At 38.7% G+C, this 26,996-nt stretch overlaps 2 protein-coding genes across 4 annotated transcripts; one reads left to right on the forward strand and one right to left on the reverse strand.

Annotated features, from left to right (window-relative positions):
* Positions 1-131: 131 nt before the first annotated feature.
* Positions 132-7,911, forward strand: LOC132154531 (splicing factor Cactin-like). Of its 2 annotated transcripts, none has more exons than XM_059563121.1 (10): positions 132-450; positions 1,380-1,881; positions 1,987-2,082; positions 3,382-3,527; positions 3,606-3,768; positions 3,892-4,006; positions 4,398-4,590; positions 4,682-4,804; positions 5,452-5,801; positions 7,100-7,911. In XM_059563121.1, the coding sequence occupies exons 1-10, from the start codon at positions 170-172 to the stop codon at positions 7,588-7,590; spliced, it is 2,460 nt and encodes an 819-aa protein (XP_059419104.1). In that variant the 5' UTR covers positions 132-169; the 3' UTR covers positions 7,591-7,911. The 2 variants fall into 2 exon arrangements, with proteins under 2 accessions (XP_059419104.1, XP_059419103.1); XM_059563120.1 differs by having other exon boundaries at positions 133-450; positions 5,449-5,801.
* A 363-nt stretch (positions 7,912-8,274) lies between these two features.
* LOC132154535 (semaphorin-4E-like) lies at positions 8,275-20,090 on the reverse strand. Of its 2 annotated transcripts, XM_059563126.1 has the most exons (16): positions 19,889-20,090; positions 19,748-19,824; positions 17,677-17,977; positions 15,057-15,202; positions 14,849-14,911; positions 14,241-14,339; positions 14,052-14,151; positions 13,700-13,810; positions 12,975-13,126; positions 12,688-12,860; positions 12,238-12,394; positions 11,934-12,156; positions 11,692-11,807; positions 10,957-11,120; positions 10,099-10,151; positions 8,275-10,022 (listed from the first exon to the last, which is right to left on the reverse strand). In XM_059563126.1, the coding sequence occupies exons 3-16, from the start codon at positions 17,789-17,791 to the stop codon at positions 9,451-9,453; spliced, it is 2,244 nt and encodes a 747-aa protein (XP_059419109.1). In that variant the 5' UTR covers positions 17,792-17,977; positions 19,748-19,824; positions 19,889-20,090; the 3' UTR covers positions 8,275-9,450. The 2 variants fall into 2 exon arrangements, with proteins under 2 accessions (XP_059419109.1, XP_059419110.1); XM_059563127.1 differs by lacking the exons at positions 19,748-19,824; positions 19,889-20,090 and having other exon boundaries at positions 17,677-18,288.
* Between the last annotated feature and the right edge of the window lie 6,906 nt (positions 20,091-26,996).

Raw genomic sequence — 26,996 nt, forward strand, 5'->3', positions numbered from 1 at the left:
TAAAGCTCGGTTACTAATCAAATGAAGCATTTTTTTTTTCAAATATAAAGTCATATCGTTTCACCCTAAGGATTATCACAGAAGAATTTATTTGAGAGACATTATTATTATTATTATAAACACTGTAACTACCTATTTACGCGACGCGGCACTGTCAGGACCTGAAAACATGGAAACGAAGACGCTTCGTAGGAGCCGATCGCGGTCCCGTTCTGGAGAAAAGTCCCGTAGACGTGTCCGCTCGCCCGAGGACAGACATGCTCGGAATCGCTCTCCCGTGAAAGGTTATCGCAGACGAGGGCGGTCTGACAGCGACGGCTCCAGGAGCAGCGGAAGTTCCGCAGAACCGAGCCGACACCGAGGACAAGAGTCCGGCCGCTCCAGCGACTCTGACCGCGATCACAGACACAGAAGAGCGCGATCACACGGAGGATCGAAAGATGGACACAGGTACTGAAAAAGTACATGAAATAAAGATTGAAATAAACGAACGAATATTTATACAAAACACAAATATTCAAAATAACTGCATAAAAATATATTAAAATAAACAAATCAACAATACATTTAACAGTGCAGTGCCATAGTGACAAGTAACGAACAAAAAAAAATCTATGGTTTTTATATTAATATACATTTTCTTAATTTATAATATTTATTTTTTATGTTTGCTTTGTATTTTTGTTGTTCTTATTATTTATTTCACACAATCTGAACTGCACACCAATGCTTTGTATTTGTCTTGTTCTCTTTGCATTGTATTTGACTGTATTTAACTAAATACAATAAAAAAATTACCATACTATAGTAAAAAAAAAAGTAACTTCAGATAACACAATGCATGTTTATTTTTGAGTCACACTTCATACACCATGGTAATTCAGAAAAAAAATGTATCTTAAAAAGTTTATAAGAAACAAAAAACATAATAATATTAATAATACTACTAATAATAAAAAGAAGTCAAAATTGAGGAAAAAATAAATGATTAATTGTTGATGGCTCGTTTTTAACTTTTGTTAAAAACATAAATTATTAATACTCTTAATAATTTGGATACACCTATTGAAATTTTATAAACACTGGATAGTTCATTAATATATATATATATATATATATATATATAATATATATAATTTTTTTCCCCAATTAATATTTCACACATTATTAATAATATTTTTTCACAGTGTAAATGAGTCTTTATACAAGAAATTAATATCTGGCTTCTAAATTTTAGGATTGAGGTCATTTGCACAAGGGTTATGATATTTGGGGATCACCCAGATATCACCCAACATCTAGGGTGATTCCCAAACCTTCACTAAAAGGTTGAAAACCCTGATTGTAAAAACAACTTTTTCATTTCTATATTGTTTAAGCTCTTCAGGGGATAATCAGAAGAAGCATAAGACGAAGAAGAAACACAAGGATGAAAAGAGCAGCAGGAGGAGGAGTTCCAGCTCAGAGTCCAGTGTGGAGCGAAACAGATCCAGAGACGGCAGGAGACGACAGAGCAGGAGCCTCAGCCGGGAGAGACGGAGGGAGGGAAGTAGTAGAAACAGCAAAGAGAGGGATCGAGACAGACGTAGACGCTCTGAATCCAGATCCTCGAGTTCCTCGAGCTCCTCCGCTGATTCTGATCAGGCAGGGAAGACGACACAGGGAGCCTCCTCCGCCAAAGAAGACAAGAAGAAGCAGTGGGAGATGATGAAGGCGCTGGAGACCCCAGAGGAGAAGAGAGCCAGACGTCTGGCCAAGAAAGAGGCCAAAGAGAGGAAGAAGAGGGAGAAGATGGGCTGGAGTGAAGAGTACATGGGCTACACCAACGCCGACAACCCGTTTGGAGATAACAACCTGCTCGGGACCTTCAAATGGCAGAAGGTCAGAGAGATGTTTCAGATATGTGTCGATATTGCAGTGATGTTCTATCGTAAAGTCTGGTTCTGAAATAAATGTCACTTAACTGTGTGTTTGTGTGTTTCTCAGGCTCTGGAGAAGAAGGGCATCGGGCATTTGTCAGAAACAAATCTGAAGGAGAGAAATAAACACATCCAGCAGGAGAACCGCAGGGAACTACAAAAGGTACCAAACAAGTGGATTAAAAAATGTAATTAAGAATTACTACAGAACAATATAATATATACTTAAAGATTCAAGTTTATATTTTCTAAAATCAGTAAAAAAAAAAAAAAAACGTAAAAAGTTGTTAATGAAGTGTTAACTACTAGTGAAACATGTTTTTTGTTTACTGTGCTCCTGTCAGTTTAACTTTATTATTTTTAGTTAACCTGACAAGAGGCACCATAAACTAAAGTTATAATATTTTAAAATAGTTTTGATAGTCATTCGCATTTATGAACACTGAAAAATTATAGAAATGGGATTTTTTTTTTTAGGAGGATTTTGATTTTGGAATTATGAAAAATTATGTATACTTGATAAATTACAAAACAGTTTTTCAAGTATCTAGTTAACAGGAGAAACCATAATGTAATATATTATATAATATTATATCTTAATCTTATCAAAGTTGGAAACAGTTCTGCTGCTTAATATTTTTTTTTCTCAGAACATGTGATACTTTTTTAGGATACTTTGATGAATCAAAAGTAAAAAAAAAAAAAAAAGAAGCTATGTTTTTAAAATATAAATATTTTGTAATAACAATATACACTACTGGTCAGTAATTTTGGGTCGGTAATTTTTTTCTTTTCTTTTTTTTTTTTAAATAAAATCAATACTTTTATTCAGCAAGGATGTGTTAAATTAATAAAAAAGTGATAGTAAAGAAAATATATTATTAGAATATATATTATTTAAAAAATTTTTTGGAATAAATGCAGTTCTTTTTAACCTTTTATTCATCAAATATATTAGACAGCAGAACTGTTTCCAACACTCATAATAAATCAGAATATTAGAATGATTTCTAAATGATCATGTGATAGACTGGATGTTACATGTGACACTGAAGGCTGGAGTAATGATGCTGAAAATTCAGTTTGCATCACAGGAATAAATTATTTTTTTAAGTATATTCAAATAGAAAACTATTATTTTAAGTTGTAATAATATTTCACAATATTACTGTTTTTTCTGTATTTTTGATCAAATAAATGCAGGCTTGATGAGCAGAAGAAACTTCTTTCAAAAACATTAAAAATAGTAATGTTTCCAAACTTTTGGTCTGTACTGTATATATGTATATATATATATATATATATATATATATATATATGAATAAAATAAACATATAATTTTAATTACTGTGTTTTTGTAGTATTTAAAATATCTTTTAATGTCTAAATGCTGCAGCCAAATTGCATTTGGGAAATGAAATATAGACAAACTGAACTGAAGGTGTGAGATGTGTGTGTTCAGGTGAAGCAGCTGCGTCTGGAGCGAGAGCGGGAGAAGTCCATGCGCGAGCAGGAGCTGGAGATGCTGCAGAGAGAGAAAGAGGCTGAACATTTCAAAACATGGGCGGAACAGGAGGACAACTTTCACCTGCAGCAGGCCAAACTGAGGTCACGCTCTTCAGACGTGTAGTGTTTCTATACATGCATAGGTGAACAGACCATTTGTAACACGATTCTGTGATGTAGGTCTAAGATTCGTATCCGTGACGGCCGAGCGAAACCCATCGACCTGCTGGCTAAATACATCAGCGCTGAAGACGATGATCTGTCGGTGGAGATGCATGAACCGTACACCTTCCTGAACGGACTCACCGCCACGGACATGGACGACCTGCTGGAGGACATCAAGGTGTGTGATGAGAGAGAGATCAGAAATCATCTGAACACTTTTTACACAAAGTAGAATTCAAATGTACACCGGTTCTGTGGTGATTTTGGTGTTTTAGTGTGTTTAACAGCTGTGTTTCTGCAGGTGTACATGGAGCTGGAACAGGGCAAGAACGTGGATTTCTGGAGGGAAATGACCACCATTACTGAAGACGAGATCAGCAAACTGCGCAAACTAGAAGTGTCAGGCAAAGGACCAGGTGATGTGATCACCTGCACTATTACATTTACACCCTGATATAGTTTACAGTTGAATCATTTCAGAGTAAATGTTTTGTAAAATAAACATTTACTCAATTTTGGTGAGCTAAAGAGACTTTTAAATGGTTGTGTATATTTTTACTTCTGTATTATAGTTTATTTTTATTATTAGTTTTTAATATATTGGCCACTAGTTACCCTGCTCACTAAAATATGCAATGAACTAATTTTAAAATCTGTAAATTCATGAAACAATGCAATTGAAATATATATGTAATCTGTGAAAATGTTATATAGGTGATATATGAATATTATGTAACTCTACAATGCATTATAATTTAGTAGATTTAAAGAGAACCCCTCATTCACCTGTTTTTGGTCTCATGACAGGTGACCGTCGTGAGGGCATAAACACATCGGTCAGCACAGACGTGCAGAGTGTGTTTAAAGGGAAGACGTACAGTCAGCTTCAGGCTCTTTATATGAACATTGAGAATAAGATCCAGGCTGGAGGCTCCAACCTGGACGTCGGCTACTGGGAGAGTCTCCTGCAGCAGGTGCGGGTCTACATGGCACGAGCCAGGTGCGTGTCAGACTCCAACTGTAACAGGACCTCTGGGGATTTATAGAGTTCAGTGATGTCTTACCCTGTGGGTCTGTGTGTGTTTGTGAAGGCTGAGAGAGCGGCATCAGGACGTCCTGCGGCAGAAGCTGTATAAACTCAAGCAGGAACAGGGTGTGGAGAGCGAACCGCTTTTCCCCATCATCAAAGAAGAGAACGAGACCGAGCGGCCCATGTGAGTGATGATACTTATTCTTGAACATTCAGACAGAAATTTGCATTGAAATTTTCAATGTGCTGAACTGCTTACACAACACAGCCTGATCCTGATAAATTAAACACGCAACAGTGAGGTCATGTGACTATGTAGCATGCTACATTTTAAAAGGTTGTTGCATTCTGTATACCTTTTCACAAATAAAATATGCATCATACAGTCTAGTCTATACTACGTATCATCAATATATACTAATATTCAAGGGATTTCATGGTGATGGAAAACCTGCAACTATTCAGGAATTTTAACATAATTGGGCCTGTTAATATCAGACATTTTAATACAATGAAAATATGATTAATATAATTTTTTCTAGTTTCAAAGATCTCAAATTACTAAAGTTATTCTTGAAATGTACTACTTCGTGTAATGAAGTAGTTTACTACAATTTGAAATAATTTTTGCATTCTGCATTTTTTTTTTTATAGCATGCATACACAATATGTACTTGTCACTAAGCATTATGCTAATATATAATATACAGAAATGTTATATAAATTCTATATAAATGATATTTTCACAAATGACTGAATAATTAATGAAATGAATTGCATTCAAAAACATATCCAATGTATGTATGATTTGTCTGTTTTGTTTCCCAGTAGCACTAGAGCGGCAGAGTCTGCAGATGAGGAGGCGGGCAGCTCTCAGCAAGGTGACGACAGAGACAGACGGACCAAGAGGCTGGATGGAGAAAAGGGTGAGCGGTCTGGAAGGAGCAGTCCTGAGGAGAGGAAGGAAGGGGAGGAGGAGGAGGAGGGAGAGAAAGATGAAGCATCGGAGGCTGTGTTAACAGAGGAGGATCTGATCCAGCAGAGTCAGGCGGAGTACGACTCCGGCCGCTACAGTCCCACCCTCCTGCAGTCCTCAGAGCTACCGCTGGACACACACGTCATCAACGTGGAGGAGGACCTGCAGAGACTCGTGCTGGCCCGGACACAGCTGCAGGTGACCGGTGCGTATCGCTCTGCTGCTTACACACACCACATGCATTAAGATTTCAGTACTAGATGTGCAGCAGGAGAAAAATTTCTGATATGAATTTTGCACCTTCATTGTTTAAAACTATTTATAAATGTTTTTTATTTTCTTTTATTGCCACACTGTTATATCCCCTACTCTATTTCCTATTTGTTCTGCATTGTTTAACAAAAAAATGGTGTAACTTATTTTCACAATTCTTTTTCACAATTTCCTTGCATACTGGGTTCCCATTTAAATTGTAATTTTAACACTGGCCATAAGGAGGCGCATACTTTTTTTTCCTCCCTTCATTTTGTAACTGGCCTGCTGTATAAAGGGGATGAAAGTTCAGGAAGTAGACTCAGGCACATACCTAAATTCACTTAAAGAGTAAAAAAAACATTTGGATGGATTTTTTTTGACGTTGAAAATTTGTATACAATTTGAGGGTTACAAACATCAGAAATAGAGGAAATTGACTCAAGGAAGCACTCAAATTCAACTTTTAAGGCTTCCATTCTAATGGGCCGATGGTTACAGAAGAACATGTTAAACTTGAGATATCTTCAGGTTTTCATCCAAAGTTGTGAGTTTAACTTGGAATATCCCATAAAAAATTTAATTAAGTACTATTTCCATCCCATGCACTCAAGAGAACACAGTGGTCTCTTCCTGGGAAAGTATCAATAATAAAAAGGGAAAGCAATGGTGGCTCTTTTTTTCCTTCATAATAAATTAGTTGCACCTCCGAGCAACCCGACGAAATGCAATAAATGCTTTCATGTTTGGAAACACAATCATGCAAGACAGTTATACCAAATTAATTTATAACAGACTTTGTCTCAGGCATTTCAGAATGACTGAAACGATATTTGAGATAGTGTAGGCTACAATGTGATTGGTCCACTGGTCAGTCCAGTTATCCAGTCTAACAATCTGTTGAGGCAAAATCACATCTTCAAGGAAGTTTATGCACGTTGTCTTATTGAATTGCGCATCTTGCCGTTTCCATCTAGTGTTTTTATGCGATATCCCAGTTTTAACAGAAAAATACATGCATAAAAAAACAAGTTCTAAAAAAATGTGGCAAATTGAATAATGTGATCAACAGCCCTGGAGTAGTTTCATAGACCTATAATCATAGAAAATTAATCAACATGCCAGCCAGCCGATTCTAAATGAAGAGTGCAGTGATCTTGAAGTATGTGACTGTAAAGATCTTCTTTACTGTTAGGAACACAAATCTAGTCTACATTTGCTTTACTCATGCTAATGCTTTTTCTTGAACAGGCGATGCAAGTGAAAGCGCTGAAGATGCATTCATTCGTCGCGCTAAAGAAGGCATGGCCGGCGATGAGGCCCAGTTCAGTGTTGAGATGCCTTTGACTGGAAAAATGTACCTTTGGGCCGACAAATACCGCCCGCGCAAGCCCCGCTTCTTCAACCGCGTCCACACCGGCTTCGAGTGGAACAAATACAACCAGACACATTACGACTTCGACAACCCACCGCCCAAGATCGTCCAGGGCTACAAGTTCAACATCTTCTACCCCGATCTCATCGACAAGCGCTCGACTCCACAGTACTTCCTCGAGCCCTGTCCCGACAACAAAGACTTTGGAATGTTGCGCTTCCACGCCGGACCGCCGTACGAGGATATCGCGTTTAAGATCGTGAACCGTGAATGGGAATATTCTCATCGCCATGGTTTCCGCTGCCAGTTCGCCAATGGAATCTTTCAGCTGTGGTTCCACTTTAAACGATACCGCTACAGACGATGAAGAGGATGAGGATGAGTTTGTCTTAGCAAAGTGATGGTTATCAGGAACACTGAACGTTCATCTTCAAGTGCTGTAAAATCGGTGTAAATCTAGAAAAGGTAGTACAAAATGTTTATTGATGTCATCCGTGTCTTCTGTTAGTGGAAGAACAGGTTTTCAATGCGGAAAATCCGGTTTTGTACTTTTTCTGGTTTGCAGGCACTTAGCTTGCATTCGATTCCTTTTTTTAAATGGTGTTTGTTGGTGAGCTTGAAAAATGCCATTCTTGTACTATTTTTTTTTTTTGAGATGATACATTAAAGATTTCTTGCTTATTGTTAATTGTTTATAGTCATCGTATGTGCTCATTTAAAAAATATTTACACCATGACACTTTGTTTGTTCATTAGAAAAAGGCTTTTAAAAAGACATTTGACAACATTTTAGGTACAAAGATGGTATTAAAGTTAAAATTAAGTTTCTGTAGTACATTCATAAAAAATAAAAAAAATAAGCTACATTAGATTTTGACACTTGTCTTGGCATCCTGAAGATACGGGAAGTTCATTCTTGTCCATGTGGAAAGGCAACATACTAGGATTGAAGCAACAACCACGGCAGGTTTTAACAAGACCGTATGTCTCACTTTTTGTCCTTAAATGGAATTACAGATGTCCAAAAACAGATGTTTTTTTGTTTTTTTTTTAAATCAGTCCACCTGAAACAAAATCACATTTACAAGATGCCAGGTTGATAAAATTATAACTTGTGAGCAAGAACTAATCACTGGTTTTGATTCAGCGTTTGTTTGTGGCATAAGTTTTTGTAGAAAGTAAACTACATATTCATAAGCAGATTAGCAGAAATGTATTTTCGGCCAATTCACCCCCAAGGACGGTACCTATGACCTATGACTAAACTTTTAATAATCATTCTAATTCTATGAGAAAAGGAAGTCCACACCACAGCTTTAAGCATAACAACACAGAAAATGATGTTGCAATCTCAGTATTGCCAATAAGAATAAATCTGAATGTAACGAGCGAGCCTTTAAAGTGACAGACAATGTAACTGTATCACATGCTTAGAATAACCAGAACATTATCTTATCTTGTATCTTGTTTGTGTGGATGCTACTAATATGTTTATTATTGTTATAGTTATCATTCTTGGTGTGAAATGGGACTTTAGGCCTACTATTGTGGTACCTATTTCACATGATCGCCGTTCTTGTGTAAGACAGTCATTTCCTATAAGATTATAATGGGCCTTTCCTAATACCCACACTTGGAGTCTTTACATTGAACCAACCGCCTACTTTTCGCCAATTGCACAGTCCACACAAAAACAGTTGTGTCCTGAGACTCGCTAAGTACATGCATTTTAATGTTACAATTTTATGCTATTTCAATGTCTGAAACAGCATGTATTAAGTGGTTCATGTTAGAATTTTGAAATACTGCCAAGCAGTTCTCAAGATGTTACTATTTCCCCAATCAAGCAGACAGGAATAGGTTTTGTATGACTGAAATAGCTGCCTGCTGGCGTTGAAAATATGGCCACCGAGTGATTTGACTGTCCTTGAAAAGTACTTGGGTGATTCTTGGCCAAAGTAAGATGCAATGTAGACAAACTTTATGCAGAAATGTCTTATTCAGTGTCTTTTTTTGGCCATTTGACATGTTGGCGCATGATGGTTGAATGATGGTATTTGGAAGTGAATGTATAGCTTGATCAAGGATAAAAAGTGGGTCACAACAGCGGTTTAGTCACAAGTTAACAGCTGCAAAAGAGGAACCAGCACCAGTGGGCTTGGTCTGCCATATAAATGACGATTAGCAGCATTAGCAAGTCTGTTCATAATCTGATCACAGTCTGATCTCAAATCTCAGATTCACCGTCTTTATGTTTCAGTAAGATCTGACCAGAGAAACCACCAGTGGTTGAGAGTTGAGAGCTGGAATACCTTTGGTCATTCACATGGTTGTTGTTGCTGTTCAAGTTCTCTGTTGGTGATGCTAGTATATGTTCTGGAGGCTGGTTCTCATACAGACTTTGTTCACACTTGTTCTCTGTGTCCTTTACCTTCCTGAGGCAAAACGGCAAAGGTAAATGCCCTTTGCACAGATTCCAAATTACTAGAATAGCTAGAATTAGTGACAGTACCACAACTATAGCCACCAGTGTGTTTTCCTTTTTAAAGATCTTTAGGTCATACGCTACATGCTGGGTTTTGTAATTGCGCTCTACAGAACTGCAGGTGTAGTGGCCGCTGGCGTCTGCGGAGGCGTTTAAGATCATCAGGCTGTCGGAGAGGATCTGGAAGGTGTTTGACGCTTTGATCGGTTGTCCATTCAGCTGCCACTGGACCTGAGCCAGGTTTGAATAAGGCTGGCACCACAGCTTCACAGTATTGTCGGGGAAAAATGAGACGCTGACTGACTTACTGTCATCTGTAACACAAGGTCTAGATGTAACTTTTTTCTTCAAGAACATACAGTATGAAAACACAGGATATAACGCAAATACCTGTTTGTGGACATCGGCTGGCATCACCATTACTCAAACTCTGAATCATAGTGCTGTGGAAGAAATAATATTACAGCAATCAGCAATATGCCAATATAAATTTTCATGCACACAAACCTTTGCATTAAGAACACATTCCTAGATACATATTTATGACAGTTGAACATTTTCCTATGAAATTCCCATTACCATAAAGTGTGCAGATATTTTATTTTAAGAACAAGGTGAATTTCAAAAACATCAAATGATAATTCTGTAACACTTTAGTTGTGGGACCAATTTTCACTGTTAATAAGTTGCTTATTAGCATGCATATTACTAGCATATTGGCTGTTTATTAGTACTTATAAAGCACATATTAAGGCCTTATTTAGCACGGCCATATTTTAGAATCCTTAATCTTACACCATACCTAAACTTAACAAATATTAACTATTAATAAGCAGCAAATGAGACATTTATTGAGGCAGAAGACATAGTAAATGGTCAGTTAATAGTGAGAAGTGGTCTCCAAACTAAAGTGTAACTGGTAATTTTCTCTAATTTATGCTGTCAAGTTTAATAGAATACAGACAATAAAGCATCAGACATTTAAACAACTACCATGATGTATTCATAATTTACTACTTAAATATTAATAATAATATTTCTATTTTATTACAGTAAAACAATGTTGTTGTTGGTTTTTACATTACAAATGACTTTTAATTCCTATTAAAATAATGTGGAAATGCCAATAATTTTAATGGTGTTAAAATTAACAGGCTTCATTTTCTTCAAGCAAGATATAATATCTAGATTTTGAGGTTTTACATTTATTGTTTTACTAATAGTAAATCTATTTATTTGTCTTTTCACCTGGTTCTGGTTCTGTGTGTGCTGTTTATAGTAGAGCACTGGTCAGCACTGAGGTCCCAGCCACAGTACGGATCCCTGGCCAGAACACAGTCCAGACACGTGTGGTACCGCCCACATTCACTGATGGACAGCTGAACCACGCCCACTTCCGAACCCACGTACAGCTGTTGTTGGCATGACATCACACATTACTTAACATAACATCTCTATAGACAATAGAGATCACAATACTTTTGACTCTTGCTTCAGTTGTATTTATATACATCATTCCTATAAAACAGCACAGTGGAGATACACTACTGCTAAAAAGTTAAGATTTTTTTAATTAATAGTTCTATTCTGCAAGAATGCACTAAATTGCATACATGTACTTTCTGTAGCCACATCTCCATAAAAAATTAAGCAGCACACAGGTTTTCAACTGATAATAATAAGAAATGTTTCTTGTGCATCAAATCAGAATGATTTCTGAAGGATCATGTGACACTGAAGACTGGAGTAATGATGCTGATAATTCAGCTTTGATCATAGGAATAAATTACATTTATAATAGAATACAAATAGAAAACAGTTATTTGAATGGTAATGTATACAGAAAATTGCTGTTAACTGCCATTTAAACTTTGTCTTTTGAGTTAAAGGAATAAAATTAGCTTTGCTGAAAAAAACAGACACACACAACTCATGATGTTCCTAAGTGAGTAATGAACTTCAATAAATGCATCTGCTTATTACCTTGGTGTTGGAAAGTCGCAGTATCTTCACTGGCTCTGTGGGCTCAAACAGCTGAATCTCTTCCATAATGACCATCTCGCCGTCATAATTCACAGCTTTTAGCACTGAGCCGCTCTCTGATACATAACAGAACACAAGACAATCAGTTAAACGTACTTAGACAGCTGAATATATAATATTATATTTATTTTGGATGGTTTACTGATTATTAACACTACAGATTTACATAAAGGCATCTTTACTTGTGCCGATGAACATGACTTGATGGCTGGTCCCATTCAAGGCCGTTGCTGTGACCACCACAATTCTGGTGAAAGCAGTGCCTCTCTTCACCAGCAGCGGTTTCTCTCCACTGGCCTTGACGGCCTGGTCCATCAGAGGCTTGTCTTTAACAAACTGCAAGGTTTTGTCTGGGAGATCCAGAGATTTGTTGAGATGCATTTCTCTGGCATGATTATCAATGCACTGTAATTGAAAACAAAGTGAGGGTTAGTGAACTCTGGGAATCATTCGTATAACTGAACGAGTGCTGAACAGAAGACTCACTGCTCCGGGTCGGGGGTCAGGCACATCACCTGAATACATCACCCACTTCACGAACGACGTCTCAATGGTAACAGGAGCCTTAAACTTGCCCTTTGAGAACACAGTCTGGATGTCTTCAATCTTGTATGCACATACCGCAGAGTACTGAGAAGACTCTCTGTTGATAAAACACAATGTTTTTATGAATAATGAATGTACAACATCGACACTATTATTAAACTGAACTGAATCAACAAGGAACTGTCTTAACTAAGCTGATATTTTCCTGTTTATTACTGTCTGTGAAGCTGCTTTGACACAATCTGTATTGCATGAAGCGATATATATATATATATATAAATAAAGGTGACTTCAATTAAGTTAACTGGTATAACATAAGATTTGTTTGAGGCAGTAAGATGCTCAAGGATGCTCTGTTTTCAAAGTTTAACAAAAAGATCACAAATTTACAATTGTGGGGTAAAGACAGCATAAAACACGCAGGTGGTCCAGTCTCCGGGGCACAAGTGGAACACGTCCTGGACCAGAAGGGGCAGGTTGTTGTTTGGAATGGGACAGTCGAGCCTTGCTTTTAGAAATGAAGTCCACTTCCTCTGCAGTGTCCTCTGCCCACCCAAGTCTCCCTGAGAGAGAAAAAAAGACACTTTGTATTGATGTAATATGTAGTAGAGACAGGAAATACTTTAATGTTTCTCAGTACGGCTCATTAACATAAATATTACTCCAAGGCAGTTTACCTTACACACACGAGCTATTCGAGAGACGTCCACCTTGGTGTACGAGTCATATTCCACTGCTGTCTCAATGAAGAACAGATAGATCTTGTCATCGTCGCCTTCAGGGTTTGAATCTCCTTCACGTATATGGGCCATGCGGATAAAATTCGGTTCTTAAATGACAAAAAAAAAAAGAAAAAACATATTTCACTTACTATCACTTTCCTGTCTTTGATAATGCATTTTCATCAGCTGACACTCAAACCAACAGTCCACTCCACAGTGAAAGTGGGCATTTTTTATTGCTGATCAATGAAAAGTAGAATTCAAAATCTTTTTTTTGCAAGCAATATATGGTACATTGCAAGGCAGCTGGTAAAAAAAGATATTGAATGCACCAACCAAAAAAACTAATGGAAATGCTACAAATAGTATATTAGTACTCCTCTAGTTACCTAAAAAAATGTAATTAAGTGCACAAAAAATAAAATAAATAAATAAAACTACAACAAAATAAATTACAACTTGGTCTTTGACTAAAAAAAATTATATTATATGGGAAAAAATAGTTGACATTTTCTGAAGAAAATGTAGTAGTGTTTTCCTGTAAAAACCTGTTATGGTTTGTTGCAAGGGTACTATGATGTGTTAATTCATGATGAGTCATATTGTGCTATTATGCTATGCTGTTTTTAACCCTACTGGGGTTGGAGGTTTGGTTAGGCGTGATCATTATTGTATTTCACCATTGAGCCAGGTGCTTGCAAACTCTGTTCGTAGATATTCCTCTGAGCTGCGTATCATAATCGGCTCTGAACCCCGGAAGTTCAGTGAAGTTGCAGAGTACAGCACTCCATCTGCAAAAGAGCAAAATACTATTATATATCATGGTTATACTTTTGAAACAGTGAGATTCAGTATAAATATTCAGCATTTAGCAGATGCTTTTATCTGAAGTGACACTGTAAGGTTCACATGTACTTTTATCATTTCTTGCTTTTCCTGGAACCCATGACCTTGGTGTTGTTAGTGTCACACTCTGGTCTATAAGAATAGAACTTTAACTGGCAATATTATAAATGAAGAGGCAGTACGTACCAACCATCTCTGATGTGTATCGCTGAGAAGGATCAAAGGGACATTTCCCCTTCCCATCTTCTTGTTTGCCCTCTAAAATCAGATGACCATCTCTATAGGACTAAGAGAATAACATGCAACAAACACAACATAAAACACTTTATACTGCACATTTTACATTGGTAGTCACTAATACTTAATGAGACTCACCATATAGTCACAGGTTGGGGTGAAGGCTTTGGTTCCGCAAACATACATTCTGTCATCGTTTCTTTTATGAAGAATTCTGATATAATTTTTGCAATCATTCTAAAGAAAAAAAACAAAAAATGTGACCAAGGGGAAATAATAAGTGATGTGACGTGATGTGAAAAAATCTGACCAAACAGAACCAAACACTTCCGTTTCCTGCATGTTCCGAGAATCTTCATTTTCATTGGTATTGGCTTTTACTTAGTATTTGATTTGTATCTGTTGATATCTGCTGTATTTATCAATAAGAAGAGGAATCACTTTCTTGCATGTTGATTTGGTTAGATGCTCTTAAAACATCCTTAAACATCTATTAACCTTTTTGCATAAAATATGAAATTCATGCAGAGCAAATCCATGCATATGATACATTTTCTATTTATGTAAAAAAATAAAGATTATCCCATAAAAAGAGTGCAATTCTTATTTAGAAAATGCTAATTTAAGTACATTTTGCTAAGATATTCAACATTTTATTAAAGAATGTCTTAAAGCATTAATTAACTGCATACTGCCCACTCACGATAAAAACATATATTAAAAGCACAAAACATGTGAAAACTCACCGCAGCATCTTTTCCCTTACTGGAACAATCTTTTTGCTCCTTATTTGTGACTGCCCAAGTCACCTGTGAAGAATAAATACAATTTACCATCATCTCTTTATACAAACCCCACACCCAAAAAACAAAAACAGGCTGCAGAATAATATTTAATGGCTTAGCAAACTAATTTAATCGTGAGGTTTTTGTAAATATGGCTTTAAGGCCTCACCATGGCCTTTTTGACTGTAATGTCATCAAGGTCAAGGGCAAAAATGGCTTCCCTGGCACCCAGGATGAGCATGTTGAGATCTTCCCTCAGAAGCATAGTGGTGTAGTTCCAAACACCCTCCTCACGAAACAAACGTCCTCCATTACCTAGCAACAAATAAAGACCGCCAGTCAAGGGCAGTAGCAGCAAACGTTTGCCAAAAATGGACGTCACACACAGAACAACTAAACATAGTTCGAAAAAAAAGAGTTGTGGACCTGTATCTCCTCTAAGCAAAAAAAATTAATAATAAAATTATTTTATATATATATATATATATATATATATATATATATATATATATATATATATATATATATATATATATATATATATATATATATATATTAGGGGTGTAACGATACGCGTATTCGTATTGAACCGTTCGGTACAAGGCTTTCGGTTCGGTACGCGGTACGCATTATGGACCGAACGGTTCGTTGGACTAATTAATTATATTTGGAAAAAAAAAATTTGTGAAATATAATGATATGCGTTCAACAAGGTAGCCCAATAACCCAAATGACGTAACAGGCAACGCCCCTGACACCACCAAAGAAGAAAAAAACACCAACCATTGTAGCTTACAGGGAATCCAAAGTGCACCCAAACACCAGACCTGTTGGTTATTGGAGGATCTTCTATTTCTGGTCTGTTAAACGCATAAGCCATTGCAACGAGCCTCGCCGCGTAGGCTACTGAGTGAGCGAGCGCCTTACTCTGTAGTGCAGTGATGCTCACTATTTTTTTCACAAGAGCCACATTGGCAGAGCAAAATCAAAAGGCGAGCCACTTTTACGACAACATACTAAGTCACCTTTGCAAATGTGCATTTCTACATATAAATTGGACATCCCACAAAAAAGAAATAACACGGCCAATACATTTTCGTTTAAGAACAGATTTACTTTAATAGTGGGATAAGCGAAAGCTGTCATGCATGTCAAACAAAATGCCCCCAAAAGAAAAAAAAATCTCTATGTTTTCAGTGCTTGATGCATTCATGTAACATTTAAGGGTACCTAAAAGCGGTCACAACGAACCGGCAAAATTAATGATTATGAATATGTAAAATATAGCAGAAGACATTTAATTTTTTTTTATGTCTGTCGGCTAGAAAGATGCTGACTCGTGATCTTCGCAGTATGTGAACGCGCCTGAGAGAAATGCACATTTCAAACGGGAGGGAGAGCACTCTTTTTTCTTTCGTTTTGAATTGTTTTGTTTAAAAGTAGACATTTCAAGCTTTATATATAGCCTATTTGTCGGGTCTGTGAGGCAAGTAGGGTATACGCTGAGTTTCGGTTCATTCATGAGACAAACTCCAGGTTCACACCGGCTCCTTCGTATCGTGGTTAGGCTATCTATTTTCTATTTACTTCTTATTAAATCCAGACAATTGGTTGATGAAACCTTGATTAAAATTAAGATACAATTAATACAAAACGAAATCAAATTTAAAGACAGGCTTTGTGCTTTCTGTTTGAGGTCTCAGTGAAAGTTTTAAAGCAGTCTTAGTGCCACTGTCAGAGCGCTCACGTCCGTAATGGAGAACTGTCCCGTCCATAAGATTTTTTTTTTTATTTTTTTTTTTACATTTCTAAATAAATGCGACTTATATAGTCCAGTGCGAGGCTAGGCCTATATGTTTTTTCTTCTTCATGGCGCATTTTTTGACTGATGCGCCTTATATTGATAGGCTACACCTGTATGAATTCTCATTTTACTTTTTGAACTCCATTATTGAGCCGAGTTTTGCTTGAAAATAGTCTACTGTTGATGACTGTGCAAGACTAATGGATTCAGGGTCAGGCTTGAATGAGCATGCTTCAGACTGGTGGTGTGAGCAGAGCGAAATTGGAGCGGGAAATGCGACGCTCCGTCCACCGCCCTTTCGAAATTGCCGCTCTGCGCTCTGTCCAAGATCCGCCCGCTCGCTTCCCGCTTGCTCCCGCCTCACATGCTCTGAAGGCAAGTGGCAGTGTGATCCTGTAAGCTACTATGCGAGCCGCATAGTAGATAAAAATAAAACATTTTTATAAAAATCAAGGAAATTTATCTGCTAATTCTTTTCTTTTTGCTGTATCTAAAACGTACCGAACCGTACCGAACCGAACCGTGACACCAGTGTATTGTATCGAACCGAACCGTGAATTTTGTGAACCGTTACACCCCTAATATATATATATATATATATATATATATATATATATATATATATATATATACACAAACAAACAAAAACAAACTTTTTTTAATAATGAAATAAATAAATGTAACGTTATTCCATTATTTTGGACACATTAGTAGTTAGTAATACCCTAATATTCTTCAGAGCACCTTACCTTTTAGTTAATGCACCTTGATATATGAACATGTGAATCTAACACCAAGCACCAGGGTATACCATGGCTTTAACACAAATAGTTTGCAGATGCCACCTTTTGGTTTGATATTTTGTATCTAATGCACATAATTTAAACATTTTTACGACCCCAAATATTTTCTGAGACCACTTAACATTAGAGTACATGGTACTTTGTAATGATGTCCAAAAATAATGATCCTAAAGTCAACTTACTACTAACTGGCACAGTTTTGCGAGGTATGGTATTTGGAGTGGATCCTGATTCGCCGGTCAGAGTTGCTGTACTCCAGACGCACAACACGCACAGAACAGCCAGCAGAATCATCATACAGCGCTTCAGTAAAATAATCAGTCCGGTCTAAAGATTGTGCGAGTGCTAGATTCCTGTGTCGTCTGTCTGTCAGAGTGTCCTCATCCTTGCTTCTCCCTCACTTCAGTCTGGAGCGCTTCCATACTGAGATATATGACTTTAGCTGCAAAGAACGCTCTTCAGTAAAGAACCCAGTGAGGCCATCTGAAAGAGAGAGAGAGAGAGAGAGAGAGTGAACAGGCAGGGGTGCTGGCAGCAGTATTTCTGTCACTGCTATAGTGATGCTAATGTGGAGGATGAAAGCTTTTGCTCTAGGACCTTGACAGAGACACACAGTTCTGCTTTCAAGCCACAGAATGACACAAAAAAAAAAGCCCCACCACATCCTATGACATGTCTTACAAACCACAAGAACAGTTTTCACAAGCGCAATATGAAAAGTTAAAAAGTCTTTAAAAAGCTCTCCTTCTTGTTAAAAATGACAGATTAATAAAAACTCCCAGGACATATTTATTGTGTGAAAGCTGGTGTTAGCTAACTGACATGATGAAGAAACTGGAGAACAAACCCGCAGTCATTTTGCAACCTGTGTTTGCTAGGTGGTTGCTTCCTAACCCAAAACCTCTCTATACAAGTCTATTGCCATCCATTTTATTTTCTTCCAGACAAATAATGTATATATTTTTTTGGAGGTGCAGAAATAGTTATGTGCTTAAATTTATTACTTGGATGTATGTACAATATAATAATGAGAGAAATGTAAATGCATGACAAGTTCTATTGAAAACAGTAACCCTTTGTCAGTAAAGACAGAGCTGCTAATTGTAACCAATGTATGAACGCACAATCAATACACAACCTTTGGAAGCCTCCAGCATCTGGAAACACAAGTGCTCATTGGTGCATTTTACTGTTTAATTACAATGGCATATGTGCACACTGCTGACTGAGAGCATGATTATTTCATGACAAGAGAGATGAGCTGTAGCATGAGTACAGACCTTATCAGATATTTCACCACAACACGCACATGTACACACAAGCTTATTTTTAAATCATCAAGGGGACTGCCAACCCTACTAGCTGCTAATATAGGCCAATCATAATTACCACAGCCTTACACACTACTAGCCCTACATGACACCTTTTGGGAGTTTTTAAGCTACAACATGAGTCAAATATTATTTAATACCTTAAATGAATCATTTTATGTCTAAGGACACCCATATAAGGAATTATTTTCAGAAACTGTGCAGGTTAGCTCAATCTGCCCTCAAACAGGTTTCTTACTTCAAAACACCATGAAAGGCATTGGGGGAATATATACACACAAAATCTTATGATATTATCCTAATCATATACGTATACAATGTATTTTATCACTTTTGACAAGTTGAATTGTGGTTTTTGTGCCACTGTGTCAAAAACAGTGACTGACATTCTGAATAGCATACTAGGAATAAAACAAATAAGATAAGTATGTTAGTAGTTTATCCTAAATAACATGCTACCGGAATGAGTCCTAAAATACAGGAACAATTTATTTTTTTACTTCCAGTTCCATCGTCAGTTTTTTTTTCTTTTTGCCTAATGCCTGAAATAACAAAAGCTGAAGATATTTTCACATTTTATTCTAAAACATTAAATAAATTTCAAAATTCAAAATAAAAAAATGCTATAATAGTATATATATATAATACTTGAATAACACTGGAATACCATAAGCCAACAGCATAAGGGCATCACAAACGATACCAAATTCAAATTTTCAACCAGTATTTTATAAGTCCACAAGTTAAAAACTAACACATTGAAAGAAAAGTGTGTGATCAGTGAATGCCTCTGTAAACCTCACAACAGTGAAAGCATACCAGCTGTTTCCACAGTGTTCATTTCAATACTGTTCTCAGCTCCTCTGAAAATAAAATTTTAAATACAGCAATGAATGTAAAATATGGGTCAGCAGCAACTCACCATGCAACCAAATTTTCAGTTGGAATCTCAGTTCTCCTGTGCTTGCATGAGTGGTTCCTCTTCACACACGCACCCACCTACACACACACACACGCACCCACCTACACACACACGCACCCACCTACACACACACACACACACACACACACACACACACAGTTGCAGCCCTCCAGTGAAAAACAGATCGAAAGTTGACTAAGTCTCAAAGGCAGAAGAGTGTGAGATTCATGGCTCTGCAGTGAATGGATCTCGTGGTGTCTTCTGCTTTGTGTGTGAGAGTATTAAACTGCTCAGATCCTGCAGTGTGAAGTCAAAGACATTCTTCTACTGGAGAAGAGAGAGAGAGAAAGAGAGACAGAGAGTGAGAGATAGAGAGAGAGCGAGAGAGAGAACATGGTTTAGAGACTTCTCAATCTCAAACAAGTCACTACAAGTGTCAGCAAGTGTGTGTGTGTGTTGTCAAAAGAGGAGTGTAGGGGAGGCTGTATTGTGTTTTCTGATCAGATCTTCAAGAAAATCTAGTGCTGTAGAAAACAAAAAAAGATAAATTTCTTGATTTCCTTTGTTACAACAGTTTACAACACATTTTGCATTGACAATGAAGAAAAAAAAGACAAGGAATGCTGCACCTTTTTTTTTAAATTTTTTTTAAAGGCTCATTTTCCAACTACCCTAGAATTAAACAGATGAGTTTTACAGTTTTTGAATCCATTAAGCCGATCTCTGGGTCTGGCAGTAGAACTTTTAGCTTAGATTGTTGAATCTGATTAGGCCATTAGCATTTAACTAAAAAATGACCGCATAGTTTCAATATTCTTCCTATTTAAAACTTGATTCTTTTGTAGTTACATCATGTACTAAGACTGATGGAAAATGAAAAGTTGTGATTTTCTAGGCCGATATGGGTAGGAACTATACTCTCATTCCGGCGTAGTTCCTAACCGGCCAAGAAATTTACTTTTCATTTTCCAGCGGTGATACCGCCAGATCCAGAGATTGGCTGAACGGATTCGAAAATGGTAAAACTCAACAGTTTAACTCTAGGGGATTTGGAAAATGAGCCTATTTTCAAAAAAAGTGGAGTGTGTGCCTTTAAGGCTGTTCTCACCTCAGCATCTTTGCAAGGGTCATTCACTCACTGAAAGTGAAAGTTGCCCAGGAAGCAACTGGGGGTTCAGTGCCCTGCTCAAGTATTGAGGGAAGAAGAGAGCGCTCGTTTTAAAAACGTTTTATTAAAAATTTTGCCTTATGAAACTGATAAATTTTGGTAAATATTTTGCTAAATGTGATTTTGCTCCCTTTCACCAGTGATCAGTGAAAAAAAAAATGTTTTGCACATTCAAGTTATCTGGACAATCTGGATGAAGGAAGTTCAATATTAAATACAGGCATTGTTTTATGAAGTATTTCTCATCCAATTAAAATAACGTGAAATATTCATAATCCGTGTATTATGAATCGTTTGAAAGGAATGAAAGGCTGAGGTCAAAGTTGAAGACTAGTGACGCCCCCTGGTGTTCCTGACTATGGCGTGCGGCCCGGTCCAAAAATAAGGCTACTGACTTGTCGCGGGACAAGTGCTAAGCTAAGCAATAAAAAAAAATAAAAAGGCACAGGTTAGGTCGAGGTGTAAAGCAAACAGCTGAAACCCCATTACTACGTTTTTATAAACTGTGGAACCCAGGAAACGTTACTTAAAAAAATAATAATTAAGCTTTTAATCTTTACTGTAATTAAATTTATATTTATATGTATATTAATATAATATATATTCAAACTTATTTATAAAGTGGTCGAATTTTAAAATTGTTTTAGGGGGGATAGAGTCTTTTTCTTTTTCTTGGTCCTGTAGCTAATTTTACATAATTACATAATTTTTAAAAACGTTTTATTGAAAATTTAGCCTTATGAAACTGATAAATTTTTGTAAATATTTTGCTAAATGTGATTTCGCTCCCTTTCACCAGTAACCTTTGGGTAACTAGTCCAAGTCTTTAACCATTAGGCCACAGCTGCCCCAAATGCATTTTGATAGTGAAAGTCATGACATTTGCCAAGTATGGTAACCCATACTTGGAATTGGTGCTCTGCATTTAACCCATCCAAGTGCACACACCCACACACACACCCAGAGCAGTGGGCAGCTATATATCCAGTGCCCGGGGAGCAACTGGGGGTTCAGTGCACTCAAGGGCACTTCAGTCATGGGTATTGAGAGTGGAAGAGAGCACTGTTCATTCACTCCCTCCCACCTACAACTCCTGCCAGCACCGAGACTCAAACCAGCAACCTTCTGGTAACTAGTCCAGCTCTCTAACCATTAGGCCAAGCCCTCACAGCTTCTGCTTCCATCCAAGTTTTTTATGTTCATTATGATATAAATTGTAAAAAAAAAAAAAAGAGAGAAGAGAGGACCGACTGTTATGTTTTCTGTCGCACGTTTTCAGTTTTGACAACGATGAAACGCAGTTCACAACATGTAAAACTAGAACAGTAGGTGAATTCTACAAAACCTTCCCTTTAATTCCCATAAATATCACAGTTCTAAATAACAAAACATGATTTTAACATCACATGACATATCTACAAAGTCACAGTAGCACCACGCATGTTCATAAAACTGATAATGACAGTTGGTCAATCAGGAACACAAATGCAACCATCTTTTACAACCCATCAGCCTAAATGCTTACAAGTCTGACAAAGTCTCACCTCTAGACGGCTGAATTGTCCTTTATATTCAAATACCTTTTTTTTTTGTGAGTGCAAAACCTGCTCCATAGACTTGGACGTTTCAAATGTATCCAAAAGCATCATACAAATTTCAAACCATAGATCTACTGAGACAGGAAGCAAGGTTAAAAATTAACTTTCTGCCACACCTCTCAATTTAGGCCACAAATGTTTCCTAATGGCCATAAACTGCTTTATTTCTATTGAAGGATATATATATATATATATATATATATATATATATATATATATAAAATTTGTTTGGCTGGTTTTAGCTTGTCTTCCAGCCTTGTAATAGCTGCTTTGCAGACTGGTTTTAGTACTTTTTTTTTTACTACTTTTTTCGCTGGTTAGGCTGGGAGACCAGCTAAAACCAGTTTATAATTTTGGACCCTACCTTGAACAATACCAGATTCACATTAATCTGAGCTTATAGATAAATTATCTCCAGTTCAGTGTTTGATTAAAACCATTAATAGCCTTTAATTATAAGACAATTTTGATGTGCTTCTTTCTTAAATGTGTGGAAATGTGCTCTCGACTCATGGTTTTGTCACTCAAAACGATGTCTAATCATTCATAGAACAGAGAGTGTAAGAGGTATCGAGAATCTTGGCACAGATTTTTCCCATTTAAAGGCCGTGTTGCAAGGTTAATTTTTTAACAAATTTGTGCAATTTGCTTGTTGGTAATAAACATTTAAACTGTTATCCATTGTATTTTATGTTGTTGGGTATCACAAAACGGAATATAATACGAAAAAGTAGGTACTATCTTACAGCGGTCTCCTTTCCCCCACAATGCATTGCATCACGTCACGTTGGGAAGAGAATTTACCAAAGCCCCCTTGAGAGCATTGAGAGTGACTAGAGAGAGACGAGTAGTAGACGTGAGTATTCAGATAGCGCAGATTATAGATAAATACATAGATATATATAGACAGATAGACTACATATATAGTTTGATAAACAGAGAGATAGTTAGAGAGATATGAGATATAGAGGTATAGAGACACTCACTTCCCTACAGCACAAGCTTTTCAGCGCAGTTCCCTTTCATAGGTCACTTCGATGCTGCGGTGACGTCACCACGTATGGGAACACCTTCGGTGTGACGAATGTCTGAAGCCCTATACCATCCCGCCAATCTTATTGGCCAAATAGCGCGTGGCACCGCCCAGCATGCGTAAGCATATATATACCTGGTGCCGCGCGCCATTTACCTCAGATTTCATTCCTTCAGTACGAAGCGAATCTTCTGTGCCCTATTATCTCGCGTTCTCAGCGATCATCTACGAGCAGTATACTCGATGAGTCAACGAAAGGTAGGAGCCGTATGATGGGTTATCACGAGGAGGCACTTATGAGAGGTTCGTTGCAGCCTCTCTACAGGTTCTCTCTTTGATAGCCTATGGCTACAGTAAAATATGCATACACTTCCCCTGTGCACTAACGCCAATAGGAATATCCGCGCTCTGGAGTGTATTTCTTAAGTCGCCTCGCGTCTAACCCCCACCGCACGAGGTGTTGGTTAGGGGCGATATGTGCGGCTTGACTATGAATACAGTGATGCACTGGAGTTCCATGTGCTCGCTCTCCCCCACTCGAGCGCGTTAATCAACAGTTTTGCTCTTCAAATGGTGGATTACGGCTCACACAGCCGCCGCATTTTCGCTAGCGGCTTGGCCCGATGTTATCTTGTTGGATTGAATCCTGCCGTGGATACGCTTCAGGATTATATACAACGAAACGCAGCGAGTTTGACGCACACGCTTTTCTTCATGTTAATATGCCAGGGACTATGCCCTTCACTGAGAGTGCTGTTAGACTGCTAATGCACATCTACCCTCTCACTGCAGTCCCCATACTCTAACCTTGACTGTCTCGCGGCAAGGGCACCTCGAGCGTCATTGAACTGAGCTATCATTCGGGCGCCCCCTCAGACACTCTGCACAATCCAGTCTTCAGAGTTTGAGGGATGGCGCGGAGGCTGGCAAAGATGGCCAGCGTATGACGGTTCACACAGCCACCGCGTTCTCGCTAGCGGCGTGGCCCGATGTTTATCTTGTTGGATTAAATCCTGCCGTGGATACGCTTCAGGATTATACACAACGAAACGCAGCGAGTTTGATGCATGCGTTTTTCCTTCATGTTCTCTAACTTTGACTGTCTCGCAGCAAAGGCACCTCGAGCGTCATTGAACGGAGCTATCATTCGCGCGCCCCCTCAGACACTCTGCACAATCCAGCCTTCAGAGTTTGAGGGACGGCGCGGAGGCTGGCAAATATGGCCAGCGTATGACGGTTCACACAGCCGCCGTGTTCTCGCTAGCGGCGTGGCCCGATGTTTATCTTGTTGGATTAAATCCTGCCGTGGATACACTTCAGGATTATACACAACGAAACGCAGCGAATGTGACACATGCGTTTTTCCTTTATGTTTGCCTAGGACTGTGCCCGCCTCCAGAGAGCGCTGTTGGACTGCTAATGCACATCTAAGCCTCTCACTGCAGTTTCCACACTCTAACATTTACTGTCTCGCAGCAAAGGCACCTCGAGCGTCATTGAACTGAGCTCTCATTCGCGCGCCCCCTCAGACACTCTGCACAATTCAGCCTTCAGAGTTTGAGGGACGGCGCGGAGGCTGGCAAAGATGGCCAGTGTATGACGGCTCACACAGCTGCCGCGTTCTCGCTAGCAGCGTGGCCCAATGTTTATCTTGTTGGATTAAATCCTGCCGTGGATACGCTTCAGGATTATACACAACGAAACGTAGCGAGTTTGACGCATGCGTTTTCCTTAATGTTTGCCAGGGACTGTGCCCTCCACCAGAGAGTGCTGTTGGATTGCTATGCACATCTAACCCTCTCACTGCAGTCCCCACACTCTACATTGTCTGCCTCGCAGCAAACGGTGCTTCGAGCAGCATTGGATTGAGCTGTAATGCCAAACGTTCCCTCAGACACTCTGCGCAATCCAGCTTTCAGAATTCGAGGGGCGATTCAAGGGTCCTGCACAGACGACCCATTTATCTGTTGGCCTAATTCCTGCCGTGGACACGTTTCAGGATTATACACAACGAGACGCAATGGCTCTTAAACATACATTTCCCCTGTGCACGAACGCCACGAGCTTTTCGTGCCCAGACATTTTAACATGTATGACAGCGTTGCAGGAAACGGAAATTTTGAGACCGCTAGTATGGTCTCGGGCCGTGTGTGAACGCTTGCCCGACATTTCTCTATGAGTGTTATGCACGATTTGTCACGGATACACCATTCAGTTTCAATAAGGCCCGCCTCCTTTCCGCAGAATTCTTTCCACGGTGGCGAAGCTGATGGAAATAGCGGTGCTGCGACAGGAGATGTCAACTCTGCTGAGCAAAGGGGCTATAGAGGAAGTACACCCCTCTCAGATGGAGGCGGGTTTTTTTTACAGTCGTCATTTTGTGGTAAAAAAATAAAAATTAAAAAATAACACGGCGGATTACGACCCATTCTGGATTTACACCATCTGAATCTTGCACTCAGGCTGAGGAAATTCAAGATTTTAATGATCATCAGGAGACTCAGGAAGTTCCTCAGATTCGCTTTAGAGAGCAAAGCATATCAGTACTTCTCAAAGTGCATGGATGGATCTCTGGCCCCGTTGCGGCCCCAGGGCGTTCGTGTTTGAACTATTTTAGGCGATTGGCTGGTGTTTAGCGCAATCGCAGACTCAAGCACACTCTCATGGGGATCTTGTGCTGAATCATTTAACAGCCTGGGCTTACGCATGGAATGTTTCACCCCGTTGTCTCCGCATCGGACGATTCCGGTGACACGGCGATGTGTGATGTCGCTAAAACTATGTATGTCAACCGAATTCTCCTGACCGGAGTCCGGCTGGGGATTTGCGCTTCCCAAGAGACTGTCACGACCGATGCGTCTTTGACCAACTGGGGAGCTGTTTGTCAAGGGAGTTGGCACATAAACAGGTTGGAATTACTGGCTGTTTTTCTGGCTCTCCAGTATTTCTCGAATCTGCTGATCGGCCGTCATGTGCTGCTCAGATCAGACAACACAGCGGTTGTGTCATACCTGAATCATCAGAGAGGATTATGCTCTCGCCCCCTGTGCAGGCTGGCGAAACATGTTCTTTGTTTTCAGAACTAAATTCAATCGATCCGAGCTGTTCATGTCCCCGGACGTTGGACTTTGGAGCGAATTTGCTATCCAGGCAGACTCTGGAGCAAGCGGAGTGGGGATTGCACCCCCAAACGGTGAGTCTCCTATGGCAGATTTTCGGGGAAGCGAAGTGGAATTGTTTGCGTCAAACACGACTACGCATTACCTGCTTTGGTTCTCCCTATGCCCTCCAGCACCCCTGGGCTTGGATGCATTAGCCCACAACTGGCCCAGGACCAGTTTGTATGCGTTTTCCCCCAATCTGTCTGATTTCGGCGGTATTATGCAGAATACGGGTGGACAGGGTGGAACAGCTGCTGCTGGTGGCTCCGCGGTGGCACACACACAGCCG

This window comes from Carassius carassius, chromosome 12 (assembly GCF_963082965.1).
Source record: "Carassius carassius chromosome 12, fCarCar2.1, whole genome shotgun sequence".
Lineage (NCBI taxonomy): Eukaryota > Metazoa > Chordata > Actinopteri > Cypriniformes > Cyprinidae > Carassius > Carassius carassius.

Bases quoted from the DNA above. Each gene is read 5' to 3' on its own strand.
- LOC132154531 (XM_059563120.1), top strand. From the start codon at position 170: ATGGAAACGAAGACGCTTCGTAGGAGCCGATCGCGGTCCCGTTCTGGA. The intron at 3,769-3,891 runs GTGTGTGATGAG...GTGTTTCTGCAG, and splicing joins ACCTGCTGGAGGACATCAAG to GTGTACATGGAGCTGGAACA. The intron at 5,802-7,099 runs GTGCGTATCGCT...TTTCTTGAACAG, and splicing joins GACACAGCTGCAGGTGACCG to GCGATGCAAGTGAAAGCGCT.
- LOC132154535 (XM_059563126.1), bottom strand. From the start codon at position 17,791: ATGATGATTCTGCTGGCTGTTCTGTGCGTGTTGTGCGTCTGGAGTACA. The intron at 13,127-13,699 runs GTGAAATACAAT...TTGTCATTTAAG, and splicing joins TGCAAGCACCTGGCTCAATG to AACCGAATTTTATCCGCATG. The intron at 12,395-12,687 runs GTAAATTTGTGA...TTTTATCAACAG, and splicing joins GCTGTCTTTACCCCACAATT to AGAGTCTTCTCAGTACTCTG.